The 24968-nt window shown below is 34.8% G+C and overlaps 1 protein-coding gene across 2 annotated transcripts in view; it reads left to right on the forward strand.

Moving 5' to 3' along the window:
* The first annotated feature begins 498 nt into the window (after positions 1–498).
* dy (transmembrane protein dusky) overlaps positions 499–24968 on the forward strand; it is a 32277-nt gene continuing 7807 nt past the window's right edge. Inside the window, exons 1-4 of one of the 2 annotated variants that reach the window (XM_036376187.2) lie at positions 499–782; positions 3306–3633; positions 3709–4613; positions 15635–15883. In XM_036376187.2, the coding sequence (XP_036232080.2) occupies positions 15824–15883 (60 nt within the window). In that variant the 5' untranslated portion in view covers positions 499–782; positions 3306–3633; positions 3709–4613; positions 15635–15823. Of the gene's footprint in view, positions 783–3305; positions 4614–15634; positions 15884–24968 lie in introns of both variants that reach the window. The other variant, XM_070109389.1, reaches the window with a different exon arrangement.

The following is a 24968-nucleotide window of genomic DNA, read 5'->3' on the forward strand; positions in this document are numbered from 1 at the left end:
TAATGCAGCAAAAGTAAAGTAAGCTACAACTGCAAATTAGGCAACAAAAACAAACCAAGAGTCTACAAAAACAACAAGCAGCGCAAGCCAGACGGATGGATACTTAAACTGCCGGTTGCCGCCTCAGCACTGAGTGCAGCGCTGTAACAACGGCAGCCAAAACAATAACAAATACAATAATAATTGTTGATGATTTGCCGGTGGTGGTGGTAGAAGGCAGGGTGCCAACAGCCCAGCCAACAACAAAAACAAGCCGCGCAGAAGTGGCAACACCACACATATTGGCAGCAAGCAGCTTGAACAGCAGCATCAGCGACAAAGCGATCGTCAATGAACGAAGAAACTTCGCCGCCACCGTTATTGCTGCTGCTGTTCGGCTGCACGTCTGCATGTTGGTGTGTGTGTGTCTGTATGGCTGCTGTTGCGGTGCGCAAGCGCACATGCGAAGTGTTTCGCTATGTGAAAGCAGGTGCATTTACCATTCTGCGGTTACCCACGACCACGATCAGACGCGCTCAAAAACGACGTCGCGTAAAAGCATTTCGAATTCTTAACCAACACTTGAGAAAATAACGAGCATTTTCGAAAACGTTTAAACTATTATAAATAATTTTGAAATATCTGAAGCTGCGGTTAATGTGTATAAATGAAAAAGCGATTACTTCTTAGCAAAATAATATAATGACATATTGTTTAGTTCGGCGAAACACGATTCGTTGAAAGTGCAAGGATAATGTTATATATATTAACTGTCGGCGCAAGCAAAAAGTGATTTGAAAAAGGTGTTAAACTTTTGTGACTTGAAATTTATGTTAATTACTTACATATTTAAGGACATACAGTGCATGCTAAAAGTTGGCAATTTAAGATTTTAAGGCGTTCGTGAAAGTTGAGCAATAAAAAAATATATATGTATGAGAAACTAAATAATATTAATTAAAATTAAAAAAAAATAAATATAAAATGGTAAAAAATATAATAATTACAATGAATTTGAAAAACTAATAAGTTAAACAAATTAAAAAAAAACTTAAATGAAATAAAAATATAATTAATTATAAAAAAACTCTATTCGAATTTTTACTTCATCTGATTTTTTTTTAACTAATCAGAATTCTGTTTCTGATAAATACCTCATATTTTATTTGTCCCATATTTTGAAAGAGAAAATTAATATAGTATAATATAAGAAATTAATTAATTAAATTATTCTAAACATGTAATAAAATAAAAGAAAAACTATTATATATATTAATAATTAATTTTTTTTTTAAATAATAATAAAAACAAAAACACAAAGTACTAAAACTAAAAAAATATATGTTCAAATTAATAATTATAAAAAATAACACCAAAGGTTAAAATAAAATATACATTTGATTAAGTAATATAATACATATTTTTTTATAATTTTCAAATGCAGAAAGTAATAATTATTTTATTCGATTTTCTTAAAATTATTTATTCTTAAAGGAAAATGGAAAAATAATTTTTGTATCAAATTAAAAAGCATCATTAAGATGTATATAACTTACTAACATTTACAAAAAAATAAATATAATTAACATTAATTTTTTTAAGGTAAAAAAAAGTTTTTCTTTTTTTTCTAACAAATAAATATTTAATTTTTTTTTAATAAAATTTAAAAGCAGAAATAATATTAATATAACTTTTACAATAAGAAAAAATAAATATAATTGAAATTATAGTTTTAAATTTTAATAAAACAATATTAAATAATAAAAAAAAATTAAATATTTTTAAAATTATAAATGAGAAAAATGTTGTTTAAAATAAAAAACAATTATAACATTAAATTCGGGTAATTGTGTAATTGTAACATAAATAAAATAGTTAATAATGGAATTTACCAAAATGTTAAGTAATTGTTTATCACTGTCGACTACGATTAGTTAAATTTATAAAATATTCAAAATTTAACAAAAAAAAAGGAATATAAAAGGATACAAATAACGTAGCTAAACAAGCATTAAAAAAATATTTTTACTAAATTCGATTTTGATATTAATTAATAACAGTAAATAATAACATATTAATATCATTGAACGTAACTCAACCTTAAAACTAATAAATTGAATAATAAAAATATTTTTTTAAACAAAAAAATATAATTTATTTAAAGAAATTTTGAAAGCCTATGAAGAGATAAAGAAAATAGTACAAAGAAAATATCAATTAAATTTTAAATTATATATTTACATAATGGAAAAAAACAAAAATTTAACATATATGGAAAAATATAAAATAAAAATAAAATAAATAATAATTTATACATTTTTTAACTTCCTAATAATAATTTAAAAAAAAGCAATTTAAACAAAAATATTTGTTCATAAAAGGTGCAAAATAAATACTTCTTCAATATATATAATTTGAATATAATATGATATAGTATTATAATATATAAAACATATTCGTTCATATCATTTTATAAATATTATTTCTTTTTAAATAATCAACACAATTAAAAACAAGAAAAAAATGTTAACTTCGATTGCATTGAAGCTAATACCCTTTATAAAAAAGTTTCAATACAAGCACTAAATTTTGATCGGTCAGTTTGTATGACAGCTATATATTATAGTGCTCCGATATGAAAAATTTAATCGGAGGTTATATCGTTTCTGACAATAATCCATACCAAATGTACCATCATGAAGATATCTGGTCAAATAAAAAAGTTTTTCATACAAGAACTTAACACTGATCGTTCAGAGAAAATGTGTGCAAAATTTTGGATCAATATATCAAAAATTTGCAAGCGGACATGACTAACTCGACTTAGCTCGTCATGTGGATAACTTCTATATACTTGTATATGTCATAAAGGGTCCGACGCTCCTTCCGAACTTCGTCGCAAACTTAATATGCCTTGTTCAGGGAATAAAAAATTATAAATTTCCAAAATTTAAAGTTCTAATTAATTATTTAAATATTTTATAAATAATTATTAATTTATTAAAGTAGGTTATGAATGAAATTATTCCATTAAACTAAATAAATTAAATTTTGGTATAAAAACATACTTAAAAATTAATAATTTTGCTTAACGAAGTGCTATTAATTAACAAATAAATAATTTTCAAAAATTTCAGTTAACTGAATTGTAATCATTAAATAAAAGCAAACTTAATTATCAAATAAAAAAAAAATAATAATAATTTCATATATAATTATATTATATAATATATTTGCTAACAAAACATTTTTACACTTATTGCATCAATATCACTTTATTTTATCATTAAACAATTGGACTCATTTCGTTCTTTCATCTTCTGTAGCTAACGCTGCTGCCTCAGCTACTACAACTTCGCATCTCAGCAACTTTAACTTCACAACAACTATCGCTTCCTGTGCTCATCTTCTATCGCTTTACAACTATTTCCAATACAAAAACAATTGCAAATAATATTTTATTAGTTGCAAAGTCAAAAACAAACGAAATAGAAGAAGAACTGCATTTTTTTGCCATTTCCATTCTGTCAATTTCTGCCTTTTTCGCCATTTCTTTACACTCTTTTACACCTGTTGCGCGACCACGACGAGGAGAAGACGACGTCTGGTCTGCATGCCGTTTGTTGTTGCATGTGGCAAGTATTTAGACTCAAGGTAACTAGTTAGTGAGTGTGCATGGCTTTGTGTATGTGTGTATTTGTGAGCTGTATATGTGTGACCCACTTGCAGCCGCCAAGTAGCAAATTGAAAAATAAATAAAACAAAAAGACAGAGCGAAAAAAATCGCAAAAGAAAAAAGAACAATTTAACTAAAACAAAGATAAACTATGCGCAATCACAAAAACAACTAATAATAATAACAACTGCAAGCAGCTTGAGCCGACAAGCAACGAAACGAATGAAAAATTAAAAAAAAAAATAACAACAACAAAAAAGTTTTTTTAACAACGCGGCCTATGCGCTTCTTTGCGATTTTCACTTAAGGAATTCCCAGCAGCAGCAGCAGCAACAACAACAAAAACAAAAGGCCAGGGAGCAGCAGGAAATAGCATAGCTCATATCACACGGCCAACACTCGCGCAGTGCCAGCAAAGTTGCGGTCAACACTTTACAACAATAATAATTCAAAATTGTTGTTGTAGCGGCTTTTTACAACCTCAAATTTGCGCTTCTCCGGTTGCCAACGTCCGTGGAGACCTTACAACAGCTCCGCTCCGCTCCTCTCCCAGCTGCCCAAATATATATTTATGTGTCACGCGCACACCAACAACAACAATCACAACAACCGTAAAAAAGCGTTGTGGTACCAATCAAATTGAAGCGTGTGAATAAATTGGCCAGCAGTCGCCACAACGCCGGTAATCAGAAATTTTCACAGTCGCTGGGCGAGCGCAAAACCAACGAGCGTGCAAGACATTTTAATCGCTGGTCCGACGTTCGCCTGCAGCCAGTTGTTGCCATCAACGCCTGCGACGTCTGCGCAATTCACTGTTTGTTTTTTGTTCTTGTTCGCTGTTTCGCTTTTTATAGCCTGAACTAAGCTTTGGCGTATGCGCGTGTAGGCGTTTTTCTATTAACCACTGAACAAATTGCCAAGCAAAGCTAATCGAATTCGCTTCAGTTTTTGATTGCAGGTGAGTGAGTTATCTCATGGCTTTCATACTACACACACACACCAATATATTTTACGCATTCATAAAATAAGCATTTAAAGTTAAGCCTTTGTGTAGGAATAATAGCAGAGTTGAATGCTTTTACCTTTCATCTTCGAGTTGTCGCCAGGCCCACTGAAAGTGAAATTCTAGGCGAGCTTCCACAGTTCGCTGGAAACATCTTTTTATGTTTATGCAAATAAGTTAAGGTAATTTTGTAGCTAAAACCGAAATCGTGTCCCTTGTAAATGCCAATTAATCATTACGACAATTAGCAATTAAGAGTTCATTTGAGGTTATAAGTGTTGAAGATTTATGGTTATATAATGTTGGGAATGAGTAATGCTTGTGCTTAAAATAATTTCCCTATAGATTTTGTGTAGTGGTTAGAGGTGCGAGCAACTACTGCGCGAACCTTGGTTCAATTCCTAAACTACCTAGTCGACTATCAATGTAAGCAATGGCAAACCTCTAAGTCAATTTTGTATTGAAAATACTCCTCAAAAAATCCATTCTAAATTTTTAAGCGGCTTTAGCAACTTTCAGCGGACCTTCAACTTTACTAATAATATCCAGGCTAATGTCACAAGCTGAATGATACCTATAAGCGGACTATTATTCTTCATGGGTCCAGTTCCTAACCTAAAAAGAACTTCAGTTCTATTCTAAAAGTAAATATCTTTCTCTGCCTTAGGTAGGTAAGTAGAATAGGTGTCTGACGACGCAATTACGCCCTTAGAAGGCCCATTGTGAAACTACCGTGGATAAAGTCCCCCTCACTCTATTATGTCCCATCTCAATCAGCCTGTGTTCCTGCAGCCTCCGAGACACCTACAAGGTCTTGTATATGCATAGGAGATGTTCTATGGTCCATTCATACTACGTTTGCTTGCTTGATGGGCAAATTAGAGTTTGACTCTACAGATACTTACCTCTTTTAGTTATTACTAGTTCAATTGAAAGAGAACTTTTTAGACATCCGGAAGTAATCAAATGTTTGCTTGTACAGTTATATTTTGGATAATTTGATTCTTATAGGACTATAGAAAATTTTATAGTACTTGTTTTTAGATCTCTTTCGAATGTTCGATGTACCTTCATATTGGTTTTGAACTTATCATCCCATGTTGCGATTTTGCTTTTGTCTATCTTTCGTAGAATTTCGAGGAAACTTGGTCGAATCAGCTACAATTGAATACAACAATTGTTTCTTTCGGTTAGACATTAGAAAGATAATTAACATATTTTTGATTGATCTTTTCCCACATTGCAAACTGATAACACGAAAACAGATAGTAAGAAAATTGTGTATTCGGTCTCAAGGGTGACTTTTACATTGATATCGGTTGGTCCAGAAAGCAGAATTACTTTTAAATTTGTGTAATCAATGGTTGGAAATTATCGTTTTTGACAACCTAACCACTTTTCTCTCAAATCTCTATAATTTAGTGCATAATTGTTCACACCCAAAAAGTAAGATATAAAATTGCTTCGGTTGGGAAACCAAATGAAGACGTAAATTTTTATCTGGGTGTTTTCCTTGACTTCTGAGCTGAGCTAAGCTTGACTTCAGTGTTTAAACAATAAGTTGTTTAGGTTCATGTTGAAATCAAATTATCTCTCTGTCTACTATCTGATCAAATATGATCCGGACCCGTTGTCAAGCATCTGTTTTGCGACCTTTACTCGATGTACTTTTTTTTTAAAGATTCAGGTATTTCGGTACGAGTTTAGCATTGTATTGCAATTTGGAAATTTATCTATTTATAGCAAAACTGTGCGTATTGATCTTTGAAGTATTGTTTTTGACCTACACAAGGTATATGAACTCTGTAACACTCAGAGGGAAACTTCGAAGACCCTACAAAGTTTATACATATAGTATATAAATGATCAGCGTGACAAACGGCGTAAATTTTCTGTCGGTATATACACGAACAAGTCTTTCAGTTTTTGAGATATCAATCTGAAATTGTCGAAATCATCGATATCGAACCACTATAGGATATAGCTGCAATACAAACTGATCGATCAAAATCAAGATACAGATCATTTTATACGCTTTTATGCTATAAGAAATGTATCGTTGAAGGGTATTATAGCTTCAGTGCTATTTAAGTTGGTTTTAGTCTAATATTACAGAATAAGTTTTGGCCTTATCCTCTCAGGCTGTAATTTTTTGAACGATATATATAATTCTCCAGTTTCATCAACAGTTCTTTTAGTTAAATTGATTCGATTGGCAAACAAAATCTTAACAATTTTTAAAAATATTTTTTTTTGTTTTTTTCACTGAAGTATTTGAGTGATATTTCAAAACTTTCCAAATGTACTTATATTTCTAAGTTCAACTGTCGGCCAACGTCCAATGTCACGCTTCAAAGCAGAGACAATATATAATATTAGCCAAGCATTTGACAGATATATATACATATATACACGTGTATACACATATATATTATTTAGTTATTGCAGTGGAGAAATGCACTTTCAGCTGTAATCATTTAACCATAACAAATACCTATCAAATTATTAAGTTCAACACTGCTGCGAGATATATGTATATATAATTGACGTATGCGCATGCGTGTACTCTTACATTCCCACTGGTGTTTAGTTAGACGCTTTGGCTGCAGCTTTCATTTCTCTTTTTCCAACGGTATTTTTATGATTTTTTTTCATATTTACTTTTTAGACATACACATGTACAAATATGAGTACTTACAGATTCACTTAAGTGCTTATAAGTTTAGAATACCATCACCTTGCCACTTTGTTGAGGTTAAGTGTCGGCTGCGTTAATAGACGCACAAGAGTTGTCTCGAAAACTTTTTAAGCATTCGTGTGTAAAATTATGTTTTTTATATTTATTTTTGTTAATTGCTCGCCATTACGTGCGCCCTCTTTCTCTTCTCATCGCTTTTATGTCAATTTATACATTCCGCCAGCTTGTTTTATTCACTTGATCTTTGCCGAAGATGCTTTGAAAGTGAGCTTGCATTATTTGAATGGTGTTGGTGCTTTGCTAATTGAGTGCTACACTTAATTGAAATGCCACAAATTTCACAATTAACCGATTGCAGGCGAATTTAATTGGTGTCATTTAGAATTCTCTGTCTTGCTCGGGTTATTTGTTCGGCTGTGCAGGTGGTAAAGTGCTGGTGGCAAAAGGTGTAATGTAACGAAAGTTGCAGGTGCTAATTAAAGAGATGTGATGAGGTGAAATAATGGAAGAAAAGTTTTCAGAAGTAAAATGAAATGCAAAGCCACAATTTTCTGAAATAAATTTTGTTAGTTAGAAATTCTACTTTTACAGTCCGGGTTTGAAGTTTAATGGGAGGCCCAAATAATTTTGCGAATTTCTCCATATCAGCAAACCTGGATTGTATGTATACTTAAACTTGTAATTAATAATAATGTTTTTCAATAAGCCTTATCTAACTTCGAAGGTAAATTTTTCAATTTTACGGGATAAATTCGAAGAATGGAAAAATTACTGTACTTATGAATCAATCTCTCGAAATTGGTTTGGTCCAATATCCAGAAAAAAGTCGTTTTTGTGGTAGAACCTTCTAACAAATTTCTAACTTAACGCTAGTGAAGTAACCTATTCATGTTTTTTTTAATTTTTCTCATAAATGAACATGTTGGCAGCTCTATTCCAAGCATTGTTAAAATTAAGATTCTATTAAAGTTTTCTTGATTTTTGATTTTAGATTTTTTTATTTGCCACTCGTAATTAATCAAAATTTTTTTAGATGAGTGGCAACTCTATTCCAAAATTTGACTAAATTGACGATTTTCCTAAAACTTTCTGAATCTTGATATGGCAGACAATTGATATATCACCAAAAATTATATTTTTCGATATATGCAAACTCTAATTCAGAATACGTTGTCTAACTATTTAATTCGTAAAACGCATATTAGCGCATATTCTACAATCAGCTGATAGGTGAAGCCTGAGGGGTAATTGTTTTCTGGCAGCACTCACCAAAGTAGTTTTGTGGACCGTTTAGCTAAAACCTCCTTCAAGTCAGACAAATAAAAGTATAAAGTTCCGGTAATTGTCGGGGCTGATTATGTTACTAGTAAAGTAAGTAGTTATGTAAAGCTAGTTCGTCTGATTTTTCACTAAACTTTTGATGACCTCTTTATCTATCAGTTTCTACACCAATTTCTTAGTTTTGGTATTCTCTGCTTGTACAGTATATTCTAAGGTCTTATGTCAATTAAGTATGATACCTTATCCGGTATAGAAAATATCGATAAAATTATGGAAATCGTCGAGTCTGACCTTTATGTAAGCACTATTTAAATTACCTGAGAGGTAAAGATTACACAAAAAACCATTTAGAGCCATTTAAATAAGGCTGGTTACAAACAGCAGCTCGATGTACGGGTAGCACATAAGTTAACGCAAAAAACCTCAGGAAAAAACAAGAACCGCCAGGAATGATGAACAGAAAGGTTTTGTTATATGTTTTTGGAATTGGCAGGGGATCATCTACTATGACCTGCTCCCCTTATGTTCTATCTGAAGAACGCCAGGCCATATTCATCGGTAGTGACCTGCCAGAAGCTCCAGGAGCTTGTGAAAACTGCCTGAGACTGTCCTAGATGTTTGCCAATATGAACCAGAGTTCCTAGAAAAATGGCATTATGAAATTACTCTCAATTTAATGTAAAAATAATGGATTAATTTTGCTATAAAAGTATATATATATATATATATATTATATATATATATTTATAATATTCATATTTATTAGCCCTTTTGAAATACTGATTTCAGCAAAACCTCGTTCTCTTTTATTTTACGTAAAAGTCTCTGACCTAAGTTTCCACAGAAGATTACAACTAAGTTACGAATTGCTTAGCAAATTGAAACATTTTTCTATCCCAAAATCTGAAAAATAATCCCTTAATCTTGCTAGTGCTGCACTTTGGAAGCCCTAGAGTGAGTATATCATTAAAAGCTTGAAATAATTTCAATCGTGAGATATTTTTGAATGAAAATATTTTAATTTAATAGTTACGTATTTCAATCTACTAATGCACCTGCATAAACACACAAAAGTATATATGAGTTATGTGTACATATGTGTATATGTATTTATGTAACTCAAACGCTTTTCAATCAAATATGCACGCAATTAAAATAACACTCTAGCATATCATGCGAGAAATGTTGGAAATTTCTATGGCTTACCAAAGCGTAACAATTGTGACAACAGCTCAGCAACAGCAACAACAGATAATTTGTATACACACAACTCGACACTAACTGCACGTATCAGCAGCATTTAATTATTATAATCGAAATGCGCTTAAGTGCAATGCTCTCAGCATAGGTTTCTTTCCTTTTCATTCATTGATTTTGCCTGACTTTACCCGTTTCCACGCTGTCACTAATTTTTCAACGTTTTCATTTCGTTTACTTTTTTTTTTATATACTTTCATCATTTTATTTGCCGACATGCCTCTGCATACGTTTGCACATAATCTTATATAAATATTTAAGTGTAAATGAATTGCGTCTGCATCTTGAACGTGAAGCGTTTAGTGATATCTTCGATTGGTTTATGTTTCAAATCCATTAGCACCTCGTAAAAGAAGTAAAAATGTCACCATTTAACTGAAAGCGACTGTACATCCGTTTATTGATATTTAATTGATTGAGTTTTGTTGTGTTGTTAGACAAGGAATAACCATTCGGTTTTTAAATAGACTTTTTAGGCAATTAATCTTATTTATCAAAAAATAAATGAAAATTTTCATCTTTAATAAGTATAACGTATCTGTATAACTGTATCTAGGAGACCATGCGAATTAGAATAGGTTTTTCTTCGAAAGTAAATTTAGAATATACTTACATTATACGAAAATGCATACGAAAAATAAAATTTTAATGAAAGCTTCGGTGCAAGGTGCGTTCCAAAGTAAACAGGACTTTAAAAAAAAAGACAAACAAATGGCCACAAGCGTCGATCGATGAGACGGCGCATTATCGTGCAACACACGCCAACGATATTCGGGCCGAACACGTCGAATATGGCGCACCAAACGCTTCAAAACTCCAAGGTAGAATACCGCATTAACGTTTTGGCGGGTGGAACAAATTCTTTGTGGACAATACCCTAGGAATCATAAAAACAAATCAGCATTGCCTTCACTTTTGACTTCTCCAGGCGCAATTTTTTAGGTTTCGGCACATTTATGTCCCCACGACCACTTTGAAAACGTTGAAACCACTCGTGCACTCTGCTACGGGATAGGCAATCATCGCCATAAACTTGTTTCATCAATTGAAACGTTTCGGTAAAATTTTTACCAATTTTAAAACGCAATAACTTCACTTCCAATAGATGAAATGAAATTTTTACTGGAAGTCGATAAAGGATAGCAGATTCTAACGCAGTAGTCGACATATAGATGGCGCCACTAGAGTTTGCTTTGTTATTTTTTTACTGTTTACTTTGGAACGCACCTTGTATAACACCCTTCACAAATACAAAATGTTCCTTAGAAGAGCTCGATTCCGATCGTTCAGCTTGTATAACAGCAATATGATATAGGGATTCGATCTGTACAATTTCTTTGAAGATTCTATTATTACCTCAGATAATGATCCGTTCCAAATTACGTGAAGATATCTCGTCAAATGAAAAAGTTTTCCATACAAGATCTGGATTCCGATTGCTCAGTTTGAATGGCAGCTATATGCTGTAGTGGTCCGATGTCAGCCATTCCGACAGATGAACAGCTTCCTGGTGAGAAAAGGTTATGCGCTAAATTTAAGATCGATATCTCAAAAACTGAGAGACTAGTTCGTGTATATACAGACGGACAGACGGACAGGCGGACATGGCTAAATCAACTCAGCTCATCATGCTGACCATTTATGTATATATTTTATAGGGTTTCCGACGTGTCCTTCTTGGTGTTACAAACTTCGTGGAAAACTTAATATACCCTGTTCAGGGTATAAAAAGACAAAAAAAGGACGTCGCAGTAGTTTGTAGCCAAATTTGATCAATTTAGCCGAAACGGAGGCGTGAGACTGTCCATAATGATAGCTATTTTTGCTTAGCCAATTGGATTTTTCTCCAATTCAGCATATTTTGTGTTATTCGGCTTAGTATGGCCCTGTGATATTTTTGTCCGTCTCCAGGTATTCAATATAGATCAAACCCTGTTAATCTGAAAAAACGGTGGCCATCACCTTTCCGACCCGTAGGACAGTCTTCGCCTTCTTCTTGATAGGTTTGTCCATTGAGGTTCACTGTTTCGACTGTTCCTCGGAATTTGGTGTGCACCAGTGGATTACTGTTTCGCAGATGTTCACAAAATATCGGAGAAACTCCTTCGGAGAGAGACACTATGGTAGCCACTTTCGAAGCAGCTGAATGTATGTCATCAAAAACCTACGTGCGATTATATTAAACCTCTTCAAACGAATTTGGTCGTCATCGAACGAAAGGAAATACCATATATAGCATCTAAATGCTCTTTGATCTCACTGCGCGTACGCTTTACTTTAAAATAACTCTTCCAAAAAAAGTCAGGAGAAGTAAAATTTGGTGATCTGGATGGTCAGTCAATTCTCGGACTGACCTAACATCAATCAATATCAATTCTTAATGACTCATTTCGCTTGAAAAAGTATGTCCAAGTAAGAGTTTTGTAGCAAATACCGGCTTACCCTTGCATCGTTATTTCCAACACGTCACACATTGGTATTATTGCAAGGTGTATTTAGGAACTCTTATTTTTCATAAGCAATCAAAGCGGTAATTTCTAAAGCATTGTTCCTCGGAACTTATTAATTTTGTATTTTTTTGTAGAGGAAACATTTTATTTTGAGTTCGTTGCTTAAGTCTTTTGTTTTGTCTGCATGTTTGTGATGACAAATCCATTAACTTTTATTACAAAATACTTAATCGAGTTTTTATTACTTATTTAAAATAAACTCAGGCTTTTACTATCAAGCAAATTTTCTTAATAACACATAATGCTTGATTAGTTGCTTGTTAACACTTTTCCTTTTTCTGCGTGCATTGGAGCTTTAATAGTTTTATGACTGTGCTGCGTTCTTGGATATTTTCCAACATTTACATATACAGATGTAAAGCATTTTGACCCACTTTTCATTGTGCACACATTTATGTACACACGCTTCGTAAGTACATATCTATTTATTAGCGTCTGCATATATTAAAAGCCAATTAACACTTTTCACTTGAGAGCGATTGCGGCGCAACGGAATTTCTAAACTAAGCATTCAAATAATGCAGCAGTTGTTGTTGCCATTGTTGTTGCTGACTGCACACGCGCACACAACGCATTGTTAATTATGATCAAACACCGAGTTATAAAGAAAAATTTTCTATTTCAACACTTTACACACACTTGTGAGCGCTTGTCTCTGACGCGCACCCACCACACCACAGAGATTTTCATATTTTTTACGACCGCCATTATCATCAAATACACTATGTGGTATTGTTGTTGATTTTGTATTGGTCTTCCATACGCTGGCGCAAAGCAGCGCTTCTCACAGAGCACGCTTGCGCACCCAAACAAGAATTTTCGCGCGGCAATGAAGGCGGTTAGCTAGCCAGCAGTGCGCGGCTAGCGGTGAGCGGCTTGTGAGCGGCTTGTTTGCACATTTCTTTACGCGCGTATTGTGTGTATGTATTATACGACTAACGGTTGTTGTAGTTTGTTGAAAACGATCTCACTTTTTCGCCTTCATTCGCACATTCACACGCGTTTTCGCTTTCAATAGAATTGTGTGCGCGCGAAATTGTTGCCTCTTATGCGCTACTTATATCATTTCTTTACTGCCATTTATCTCGCCTGCTTGGACTGCCTGTATTTTTTTGAATTACAGACCGTCATTCATCAGGCGATGTGTTATTGTATGAAGACAATAGCCGATTTTTATTCAATCATCGGGGGTATTAGTGCGCGTTAGTGGAGTGTTTTGCGTGGCAAGTGTGCATTAAGTGGGCGCGAATGTGCGTAATTTCTAGCTGTTGTATCGCTTGTTATTATTATTATTACTTTTGTTTCGTTTTATTTTTGCTGCTGCACTGAGGAAAGTGACTTTTGCACTTACACTTTTATTGCTGGAGCTTAAAATAGCATTAACGAAATTTTGCGGTCAGCAGTTGCTTCTTCTTATGTGTTGTATTGTTGCTTATTTGTGGTTTGAATTTTTTAAGTTTTGTCTAATTTTGTTTGGTTTGCTTAGTCCCTAAGGCGTTTTTAACATTTTTTGAATAAACAGCTTTCTTCGATGCGTTTAGAAAATTACTTTTGTCTGGGAAAATTATTTTTTGATCGAATTTTGTAAATTTTTACCTGGGGTCCTGAAGAAAGCTGGCGTTGCCGTATATGCTATGTATATGTATACACAAATTAACTATCGGCTAAATATTTTGGTAATTGTTTAAATTTGTTTTTTTGAAGAAGCAATCCTTCATTCATCTATTCAGTACACGTCGGGAAGTCATCGAAAACTTGCCTCATGCGAGTCGTACATCCACCTCCCTTCTCTGTTAATGACGATAACATCGAAAAATTTAAAGAAACAGTGCTTGAAAATCGATTGTTGGCATCAGAGGGTTAGCAGAGGGCCTCAATATCTATTGTGAATCGACTGAACACATTTTATATAGTATTTTGGGTATAACCCGTGTCAATGCCTAGACTCATACCAAAAGACCTAAATCTTTTACATAAACAACGTCGAGCTGAGTTTATGGAAAGTTGGATTAAGAGGTGGCATGCTCATGGTGTATTGGCTCAGGTGACTACTTTGAAGGCGATAATGAAGACTTGTATTAAAATACATAAAATGGTAGTTTTTTTTGTCAGTCAGGGTCAAATTTAATCAGATGGTACTTCTTTCTACAAACCACTATACAACTTTTTTTTTCAGAAGGGGCGTATTGTTATTATATAGGGGTATTTATGCCTGCTTTGAGCGACAAATAAAGCTTGTGTTTTGAATTCTTTGCAAAGGCAGGATAAAATGACGGAAAATTCTGTATTACTTTTAATTGGTTCTCTTTTCTTGTTAAATGGAACTCAATCGAACGAGGCTGTGACATATGAAGAAATTGCATGGCTAGTTAGTACCTCCTAAAGAGAAGCATTGTGTAGTCAAAACTTACAGAACCAAATAGAGCTACATAGTTGATTGAAATGAATCTCCGTATGATACTAACCAATCCAATACAAATCAATTAAAACAAATTTCTTTTTAGCAGAAGTTTTTATAGTCAAGCAAGTATAGCAAACGATTATCTCTACTGATGATTAAGCCAATTTTGCATACACTTGTTATTGGTCTAATTTAAAAAAAATACATATATATATGTACTTGTATATAAATGATCCGCGTGCGAGCTGAGTCGATTCGGCTATGTCTGTCTGTCTATCGATATATAGATATAGTACCATAATTTTTGGGATACCGATCTGAAATTTGGCTCACGACCTTTTCTCTTCAAGAAGCAGCTCATTTGTCGGAACTGCTGTTATCGGATCACTATAGGCTACAATTGCCATACAACTGATCAAAATTAAGTCCTTGTATGGAAACTTTTTTATTTGTGAAGGTTATTAAAGCTGCGGTATAGACGAAGTTGAAGTGTTTTCTTAAAAAAATAAAGATTATACAACAAATTCGCTACAGCAGAAAGTTTATGAGACACCCATAAAAAAATTTCCATAAACCTGCTGACCTCATACTGCCGCCTTTTTATTGTAATCACTTTCATGAAACTATTTTTTTTATTCTCAAATTGTAACAATATATATACAATTGCAACACTATTGTCATTCATTTGCAACAACACTTCATTAAACGCCAATTAAAACACTGGCAAATAATTATTTGTTCCCACAATTATGAAAAATAAAGATATTATATCTATCGATGATTGCATGCATTGTATTTATATTCTTTTACTTTCATTTTTCTTTCACAGTTTTTACGCTACAAACACGACACCAACAACAACAAAGAGTAACATAAACGTCAACAGACAATAAAAGCTATCATATATCGACGATAACAAACAACAACAGCAAACAACAAAAACTACGACACAACAACAGTCACGTACGAAGCTGAAGGAAATCCAAAACAGTAGCAACACAACAACAACGCCAACAAAATGAGAAAGATGCGGATCAAAACGATTTTATTGACTGTTATGGTTTGCCTTTCACTGCAGGTAAGTGCGAAGAAAAAACCAGCAACAAAAAATAAAATAAAATGCAAAAGGTATGCAGTAATCATATCCACCTTTGCCGGTCAGTCAGGCATGCGCAGTCAGTCAAGCGGATTGACATTCAATCAATCTAACTGTCAGCGCAGCTTTGGATCTAAGCGCTGGTTAATCCACGTGTATGTGTCTGTGTTTGTGTAGGTAGTTGATGCCGATTGTGGTGGGAATAATATTAGTGAGCGTAAAAATATTGTATTGCTAAGTGATTGCTTTTATTGTCAAATTGTTCATTTTTTTGTGTATTTGTCATTTTACTACGCCTAACCGTAAATGCATGTCAAAGCCTCGGCCAATGGGCTTGCCATCGTTTATTGTAAAAAATGAGTGAGTGTGTGAGAAAGTGTTTTTCGGATGGGAAAATTTTTTTGCCAAATACTGCTGCTAAGAGAGCTGTACTTACATACATATATGTGTTTATTTTTCACATTAAAGCAATGTGACAGTTTTTAATTCGTTTATACGAGCGTGGGAATAAAAAGCTCTTTATTTTGTACAACCTTTTTAGTAGGTATATATGTATTAGGGTGGGTCGAACGATTTTTCTGTTTTAGCTTGATACTATGAAAAATAGGTTCTTAGACACCTCCAGAAAAATCTCTCCGAGTAAGAGCTCTCAATTGTAACATAAAACCTATTTTTCAGAGCACCAAGCCACAAAAAAAAATTCGTTGTTTTTGATCTATGCAAAAAATGTAAAAAAGTAAATAATTGAGGTTATTTTTGGGACTGGGTTAGATCCATATAACTTGGACACAAATCAAGCTCGAAACTTCATCTAATCCTGTCCAGTCTAGCTCAGAAATGTTATTTCGTCGCAGTCTGAAAATGGGAAATGCAATGTTATATTAACTGGTGTATTATTCTTCTACTGAATGGTTAGTAGCAAGCTACATCAAGTTTTTAAGTAATTGAGAATATTCAAGTACACATTAGCATTTTCTAGGAGGCATCAAAACCACCTATAATGTTCGATAAGATCTCGCCGCATATAACTGAAACTATGATCGCTTCATTACTAGTATTATTTTAAATCAGGTATGTAAGGAGTTTTTATCAGTTGAACAAATAGTGAAAACTCTTAATATACCGAAACTCTGCTGAAAATACCGACTAAGTTTATGGTATAATCACTGTTGCTTAATAAATGTCACTTGAGAAAATGAATATTTTCACAATCTTGAAATCACAGTATATAAGCAGATTTTCCTTCGGAAAAACATCGGCTCATCGTGAGCTATTTGATAGTTTTCTCACGATAGCGTGGAGATAGAGTGAAATACAGGTTGGTTGAAAAGTTTCTGCGCTCAACATGAAAAATTACTGTTTTTGGTACGAAATATATTTTTTTGTTCAATAAAATCTCCCTTAACTTCAACACACTTATTCCAATGATCCTCCAATAATTTCATGCCATCCCTATAATGACTTTCCGGAAGCTCTGCAAAATACCCGGCTACAGCTGTAATACTTTCTTTATTCGACGAAAAACGCTTTTCACGAAGGAATTGTTTCCGGTTTCTGAAGAGGTACAAGTCGCTGGAAGCCAAATCTGGTGAATACGGTGGATGCTCAAGCAATTCGTACTTTAATTCGTTGAATTCGTCGTCATTGTTAAAACAAATTTGTGAGCAGGTGTATTGTCTTGATGAAAAATGTTTTTTTTTTGTGCTGAAAACCAGGTCTTTTCTCACGCATTTTTTCATTCAGCTGATCCAAAAGGCTGCATATTCCGAGTTGATTTTTTTTATTTTACTGCAGATAATCAATCAATAAAATTCCTTTGACATCCCAAAAAACTGATGTCATAACCTTCTTTGTTGATCATGGTGACTTCACCTGCTTTAGAGCTGAACAACCAGCTTTAGTCCAGTTTAAACGTTCTTCTCTCAATTTAGGATCATGGTGGTAAATTCAAGTCTCATCCATAGTTATTAAACGACGCAGGAATCGGTTTTATTCTACTTAAAATGCTCCAAATCATTCTGAGAAATTTGTTTTCGATCCAGTTTTTGTTGAATTGTTAACTCGTTCGTTTGAGATTCCTATGGTATTAGTAATTTCGCTCTAAGTCAAACTTGGATCTTCACTAATAATATATATTATGAACTTGCTCGTGATAGAGTAGACTCCTCATAATACTTCTGCAACATTTGAAATGAGTCCGTAGTCGTGATTTCATTTTACACCTTTCTATGAGCTGTGGATAGGCATCTAATACATCTACCAACTTTCCAATGGTTAAGCTCTGCAGCCGCTACAAATTTTTAACCAAATCGGTTGTAATTATGTATTTTTTTAAATTATAGTGAAAAGGGAGAAAATAATTATTCATGCTGTATATATTTTTGTTTATTCTGACGATTCCGCCACTTTAATATTGAAACTACTCCAACTTAGTTCTTCTTAAAAAATTCAATGAATATTCAAAGTCCCAATTTTCGCAATCAAGTCCAGCCCAAGCAAGTGTTAGTCTCTGCAGTGTCAAGAATTTTCTCCGTTTGTAATTTTTGAAGTTCATTATTATTACCAGATTTGCGAGTCGGGTTAATGCAGCCAATATACAGGTTATTTGCGCAAAACTGGCGCAATGAAAGCAGCCAAAACAACAAACAGCCGAAAAAAAAACAAATAAACAAATTACAACCGAAAATTTGTGTCGAAGAGCAAGAGTGAAAAAATGCTGGAAAAGTGATGTCAATAAAAATTGATGAGAAATGCTCGTGCTTGCAGGCAACAAACTAACAACAAACCGAAAACAACAAAACCAACAACAAAGACATAAAAAAACGATAAAAATAACCAACAAATGATTTGCATATTCAAATACAGGAAAAAGTGAAGCAGCGAAATGCAACCAGCTCGCGGCCAGCGGCAACAGCTGCGGCGCAACCAAACCACAGACAAGGCGACGGCGTCATTTGAAGTCGTTAGCTTTGGCTGCTTTAGTTTGGTTTGGTGCGTTGTCTTCCTACTGGTTCGCAGTGGCAGTGGCAACTTGAATGCGAAAAACAACACGATTTTCGATTTGTTTTGTTGTTGTTTTCGCCATTATGCTTTTGGCTAACAGACGGTTATGTATGTGGAGATAATGACGGTGGTCTTGACGATGATGATGATGCCATTGCTGCTGATGTTGCTGGTGGTATTCATGATGATAATGATGACGCTGGAATCCAGCTAGCAGCCACAAAAATGCGGCGCGTTGCTGACCTCCAATGCGCAGCGCGGCAGGAGATAAAAATTGTGAATAAATGGCATAAATATATATATAGAAAAAAAGAAATGGAAATGCAAAACGAGGTAAAAATCGTCTGTGCATATTTAGCCCGAGCGTTGAGTGAGTGAGTAAGTACATTCCAGGCAGGTTAGCAAACCAGCGCAGCAGACGGCCAAGTGCCGAAAGTCAGTCATATCGAAGATGACACGCGGCAACGGCAACGGCCGCGGTTGCAGTGGTCGCTGCAGCTTCACAAAGACACTCTGTGTGTGTGTGTGTGCGCATCGCGGATGTATATATATATATATGTGTGTGTGGTATCCAGAATCAGGAGAAAGTGCATAAATATGCGCCAAGAACGTGATACAATGATGCAGTGCGGCGTGGTTAAGTGCGGCGCTTTCGTTGTCTGACAACTTGGCAGCCGCATAGCCGTGCAGCCTGCGAATATATGCTTTTTGCTTCGCGTATTAGCGCTTGAGACCTGCATCAACCAACAGTAACTTCCCCAACAGTTACAAAAACAATGCATGTAAGGAAAAGCGAAAATAATAATGACACTGCCCAGAGAATAGCGCGGCTCGTCGAGGTAAGTACACTGGAAAGGAAGAGTGCTTATTGATTGTTTGCTAGGCACGAGTCTTGCTCTTGAGTGTGTGGTTGTTGCTTGTACCTTCAGCGCATCATTCGTGAAATTTTCGTTTTCAGCGCGCTGCCGTTTTGCCTTCTGCTTGGTGCATGAATATGAAAAGTGAAATCTGCCTTAATTGCGATGAATCGACAGCAACAACAGCCAGAGCGACAATGTCAGCAGCGGCAGTAGGCGGCGGGTTCCTTTGGTCGCGTAAGGGCTTTTCGCCAGCAGCAAGTAATGTAAGCTGCAGGTAAATGTCAAAATGTCTGATTTAACGGTTAAATACATCACGAATTCTGCACGCCTCAACCCGTTGCTGTTGTTGCTCGTACTGTCGCTTTGTGCTTAAATGTTGCAGTTCAAGCGAAATGAGTTCATTTCACATTTCAGTGCGATGCTACGCTTGATAGGCGCATCAAGGCGCTGGCGTATGAGTGACATTGGTGGAAAGGAGAAAAATTTCGCTCCATTATAAGGTGGCCTGCGCTGATGTGTGGGAAATTATGTGCTCAGTTTTTTTTATAGTTTTTAGTTTAGCAGAAAGGAAAAAGACAAGTTGACTTCTTTAAATTGTAAAAAGGCGTATGCAGATATTTGTAAGAGTTTTTGTCTCGAAAGGATCATTGCACTTCAAGATTATGCACTTTAACTTCAACAAAAAACAAATAGACTATGATAGAATCTTAAAAATAATTTTCTCACACCATTTGTGCCATGCATTTTGGGGATATTCGACGAATGAATTTCAAAGGTTTCCGTTTTTGCTCGATAAAGCCATTCAGAACACCAAAATTTCTTCATTATCAACGCAATTTTGCAATTTTAAAATTATTTAGGTTTTTAAAAAATAAATTTGTAGATGCTTGGGTACAGTTATTAAGGTGCACACCTAGTGTGACAGCCTATAAAAAGATTTTTCAAGAGCATATTTATATATATTTTAGGAAATATATCCTTTTCCGTGGATGAACCAAAACAAAATTCTATACCAGAATAAGTTATCACTCAAGAAGGTTTGAAAAATGTAGTTTCAAAAAAGTCGCGTTTAAAGAGAAACTATTAGAGCCGATTGAAATGAGCAGCTACCTTTAGTAGGTTGTAACTCAAAACTATTCGAGATATGGATTTAAAAGTGTAGTATGCTTTTTTAATTTATATAATATATATCTATCTATCTATATAAATACTAACTACCACCCTATAAAGGGGTGAAAAGAACCCTGTCTAAGTATCACCTATGTATTTTATGATGGGGATATGTGGATTTCCTCAATAGTATTAGGGTTAACTGTGTATCTTTTTCTAACCTACTATGCTCTCTCTTTCTTCACAATTGGAATTACAATATATCTAACTGATCCTGCGTTCTGGAATTATTTTAACTACTCGTATATAACTACTTATGTCTAAAGTGTTCCCAGCTTAGAACTAACCAATAAACATTTATAGTTGTTTCTTTGTGGGCACACCCTAAATTTTACGGAAGATTTGAAAGATATAATTGAAAACAATTTTTTTTTTGGGTTTTCAAAATATTCGCACTTCGATTGAGGTTTCTTAAAAATTGGTGACTTGGAAGCAACAAACAACTATGTAGTCAACATTTATTTTAGAACGGTGAGATTTGGAAAAATTATTTCATTTATCTTCTGGGATTTGATTTAATTTTTGTTAAACTTCTGCCCAACAATTATTATTATAAAATTATTGACTTAATTTGAACTTGAATTTGGTACCCGCGCGGTCTTTTCTATGGCATCTCAAGTAAAAAATAGTTTTAAAAGTCAACAGTCCGTAGCGGAGTTGAACTTGAGATTAAGACAAATGTTGACCTTGCAATAGCTTTCAAACTTCGTGACTTCCGCGAAATTCCTCTGGTTTGAATTTGGTTTTTCAGCTACCTAAAGCAAACCGAGTATATCGACGCACTTCCTTTCGTTCAATCCATAAGTTTCATCAAAGCAACGCTCAACCTGCTTGATACGCTCGGACCTTTTTTTATATATCCAATCCCGTAACGAAGAAACAGCCATATTATCGTATTTAGGGTATCAAGCCATCGATTTCTAGTACTCTTAAAACTTGAAAATTTCTTAGACGTGATGAATTCGAAATGGTTAAGAATACACACAATCGTTAAACGGAACTCTCAACAAATAGCTTTAAGGTCAAAGTAATAAGAAAAGGGTGAGTATTGAAAATTCTCTAGATAACCAAGAAGGGTTTATGCTAATGATAACTGAAAATATTAGTTAGTCAGACGTAAGGCTTAACGGCGGAATCGATTTATATAGCTTTCATCAGGCTGAAACCCAATGATATATGGTGCATTTTATCCTTCATAACTGGATCGAGATTTCCTTTTCCGCACAAACGCAATCACACGCACACATTAGCAAACGCACACGCATACACACAAATTGCGATAGCAATCATTTCCCTGAAATCAGGCAACTAACTGAGAAAAGTAAACAACTTTCACCGCCACAAATAAAATCAATGATGGACACAGCCGAAAATGTGTACGCAGCCACAAGGCGGATAAAAAACGAAATTACAAAAATGCCAATATACCTACATAGTACGAACATAAGCGACATTTTGGGCAACGTGCCCCCACCAGCAGCACCACCAGCGCCAATAGACATCTTCGACCTAACGAATTCCTCATTTCTCATTGAGATTGCAATCCTGCCGCAAAGGCGCTTGAGTTTTCTCGTAAAAAAACTAGAAAAAAATGAAAGAGAAATAGCGCGCAAAAGTGAGACTGTCTGCATGCGTTTGCGAAGGTGAAAAGCGGCCATGGCGAACAGGTTCGCCCAAAGTGATTCTAAAATGCCAAATTTATATGTTAAATGCCGTTGCCGTGCGTCGATCATTCATTGGCGATTTTTACTACTGTTTTGCTTTCTACGCGCGTTTTTCACCTTGTTGTTTTTTTGTTTTAGGCGCACAACCTTTCTACGCTGATTTGTGCGTTTCTACCACGTTGGCAGCTCGTACTCACCGGCTGTATGTATGCAACGCATCCGCGTTCGCATTCGCGGCGACACTCTTTGCCGCTTCATCGCCAACGGCACCAATGCATAATATTACGCGCTCAGCGCCGCCGAGTAAGCTGTTAAGGCAATAGCTAGTTGTTTTTTTTCTGCTCAACAAGCTAAAATCGCCTGATAGTCGTCGATGGCAACAATAACAGAAAAAGGCAATTGCCCCATTTCAGCATGCCGGCAGCCACATTCAACATTTTGTTGTTGTAAGCGCACGCAATAAATGTAGACGCATTGCGTTCCAACGCGCCAAGCCATTCAGAAATCCAATCAACGAATGGCCAGTCTGCGTGGCGCAGCCGCTCTACGCCAGCAACACCAGCTTCACGCCACGCGTCGCACAGCGCCTTGACTTTCAGTGAAAAAAATTCACTAAGTTTGCATTTTTCCAATTCGGCTGTTCATCTCTTTTATTGTTTTTTTTTTTATTGGGCGAATTTGTGTGTGGCGGCGAACAGGTTGCAAATAGGCCGTTTCCTTGTCGACTGCGACGCGCCGTCAGTGCCGCGGGTGCGCGCGTGTGGTGTGGCATTTCGTTTTCATTACAATTCAATTGCTTTTTGTTTTTGTTGTTACAGTCAATTTTATTCTCATGGTTCACTTGGTAGCGCTGTTTGTTATTGCCGCATTGCCGTTCGACTACTTTGCACTCGAGTACTTAGTTGTATTATTGCTGTTGTTTTTGCTTTCATTCAATTTGATTTGCCGCGCGTTTTCGCCGAAATCATCATTGAATTGTAGTTAATTAACATTTTTGTAGAGTCGTTAAAAGTGATAAAAGCGTAATACTTGTGCGCATGCCTACACACACACACACACACAAATACAGACATAGTTGTTGTTGTGGTTTGTGTATTAATGGCAGCAAGGTGCTCACCTGAACTGGAAACGAAATTTTTGCTCATTCAATTAAAAATGCGAAACTATTTTTCTTCTTCTTTCGTGCTCTTCTCACCCCGCTTCGGTTTGCCCAACTTGACCGCGCTTCTTGACTTTCGTTTGCCGAAACTAGGTCAATTTCTTGCTTGACGATAATTTTTCTCCGCGACTTGTTTGTAATTACACTTCGTTTTCGCATTACCGAAAAATAATAAGAAACACACAAAATACTAAAATATACAGTTATACTATTTGGTGAGGCAGTCATGAGTTTCTACCGAATTGGAAAATTATCATTTTTTGTTGTTGTGGTTGAACTTTAATTTGCATTCTCTGTTTGATTTTGCTAAGGTTAATCACTTGTTGTTGTTGTTATCACTGCCGTATATTAACTTGATTTATGGCTGTGGTAAGTCTAAGGCAATCATCAAGAAAACTGAACTGAATACTGGATAGTTGGAGAGGAGAAAAAGCAACAGCAAAAAATTTGAGAGAGTTTTGAAGGAATTTGTATTGAACAGTCAAACAAAAGATATTTCTATGCTACGTAATTACTAATTTAACGCTTGAGTTCATGAATGGAGAAATAATGCTTGGTTAGAGAGCGAGATACCCTGAATAGGGTATATAAAGGTTGCCGCAAAGTTTGTAACACCCAGAAGGAAACGTCGGAGACCCTTTAAAATTTATCTATAAATGATCAGCGTAACGAGCCCAGTCGATTTAGCCATGTCTATCGATCAAAATGAAGGTCTTGTATGTACAACTTTTTTATTTGTGAAGTGTATTACACCATATACTACGGTGGTACCGAAGCTAACATTTTTTCTATTTGTTATTTAAGGTTGAAGTTTTTAAGAACATTTCCGATATGAAAAAACTTCTAGCAATACGTGTTCATTTTCTCAAAAAATGTGTTGTTTTTATAGAGTTAAAAAAATGTAAGGTTGAATTAAGTTAGCTTAGGCTAATAATTTAAAAAGCACATCATAAATTTATCTTTAAGTCTCTCCCATTAGAATTAGAACTCTCTCTTAAATTAGACGTAAGCTAGGATGACTATGCTTTTCCTGCAAATCGTGAAGACATGAGTTCTAATTATTATGCCATATACAAGTAGTTTGACAAACTGAAATTGGTATATTTTTCTTTAAATAATCTGAGACCTAAGGCAGAGGTGTGTAAGATATTATATAATATATTATGAAAGTCTCATGTGGAGTGAAGAGAAATATTCTTTGATCAGTTATA

The sequence above is a fragment of the Bactrocera oleae genome, chromosome 5 (genome assembly GCF_042242935.1).
Source record: "Bactrocera oleae isolate idBacOlea1 chromosome 5, idBacOlea1, whole genome shotgun sequence".
NCBI classification, from domain to species: Eukaryota; Metazoa; Arthropoda; class Insecta; order Diptera; family Tephritidae; genus Bactrocera; species Bactrocera oleae.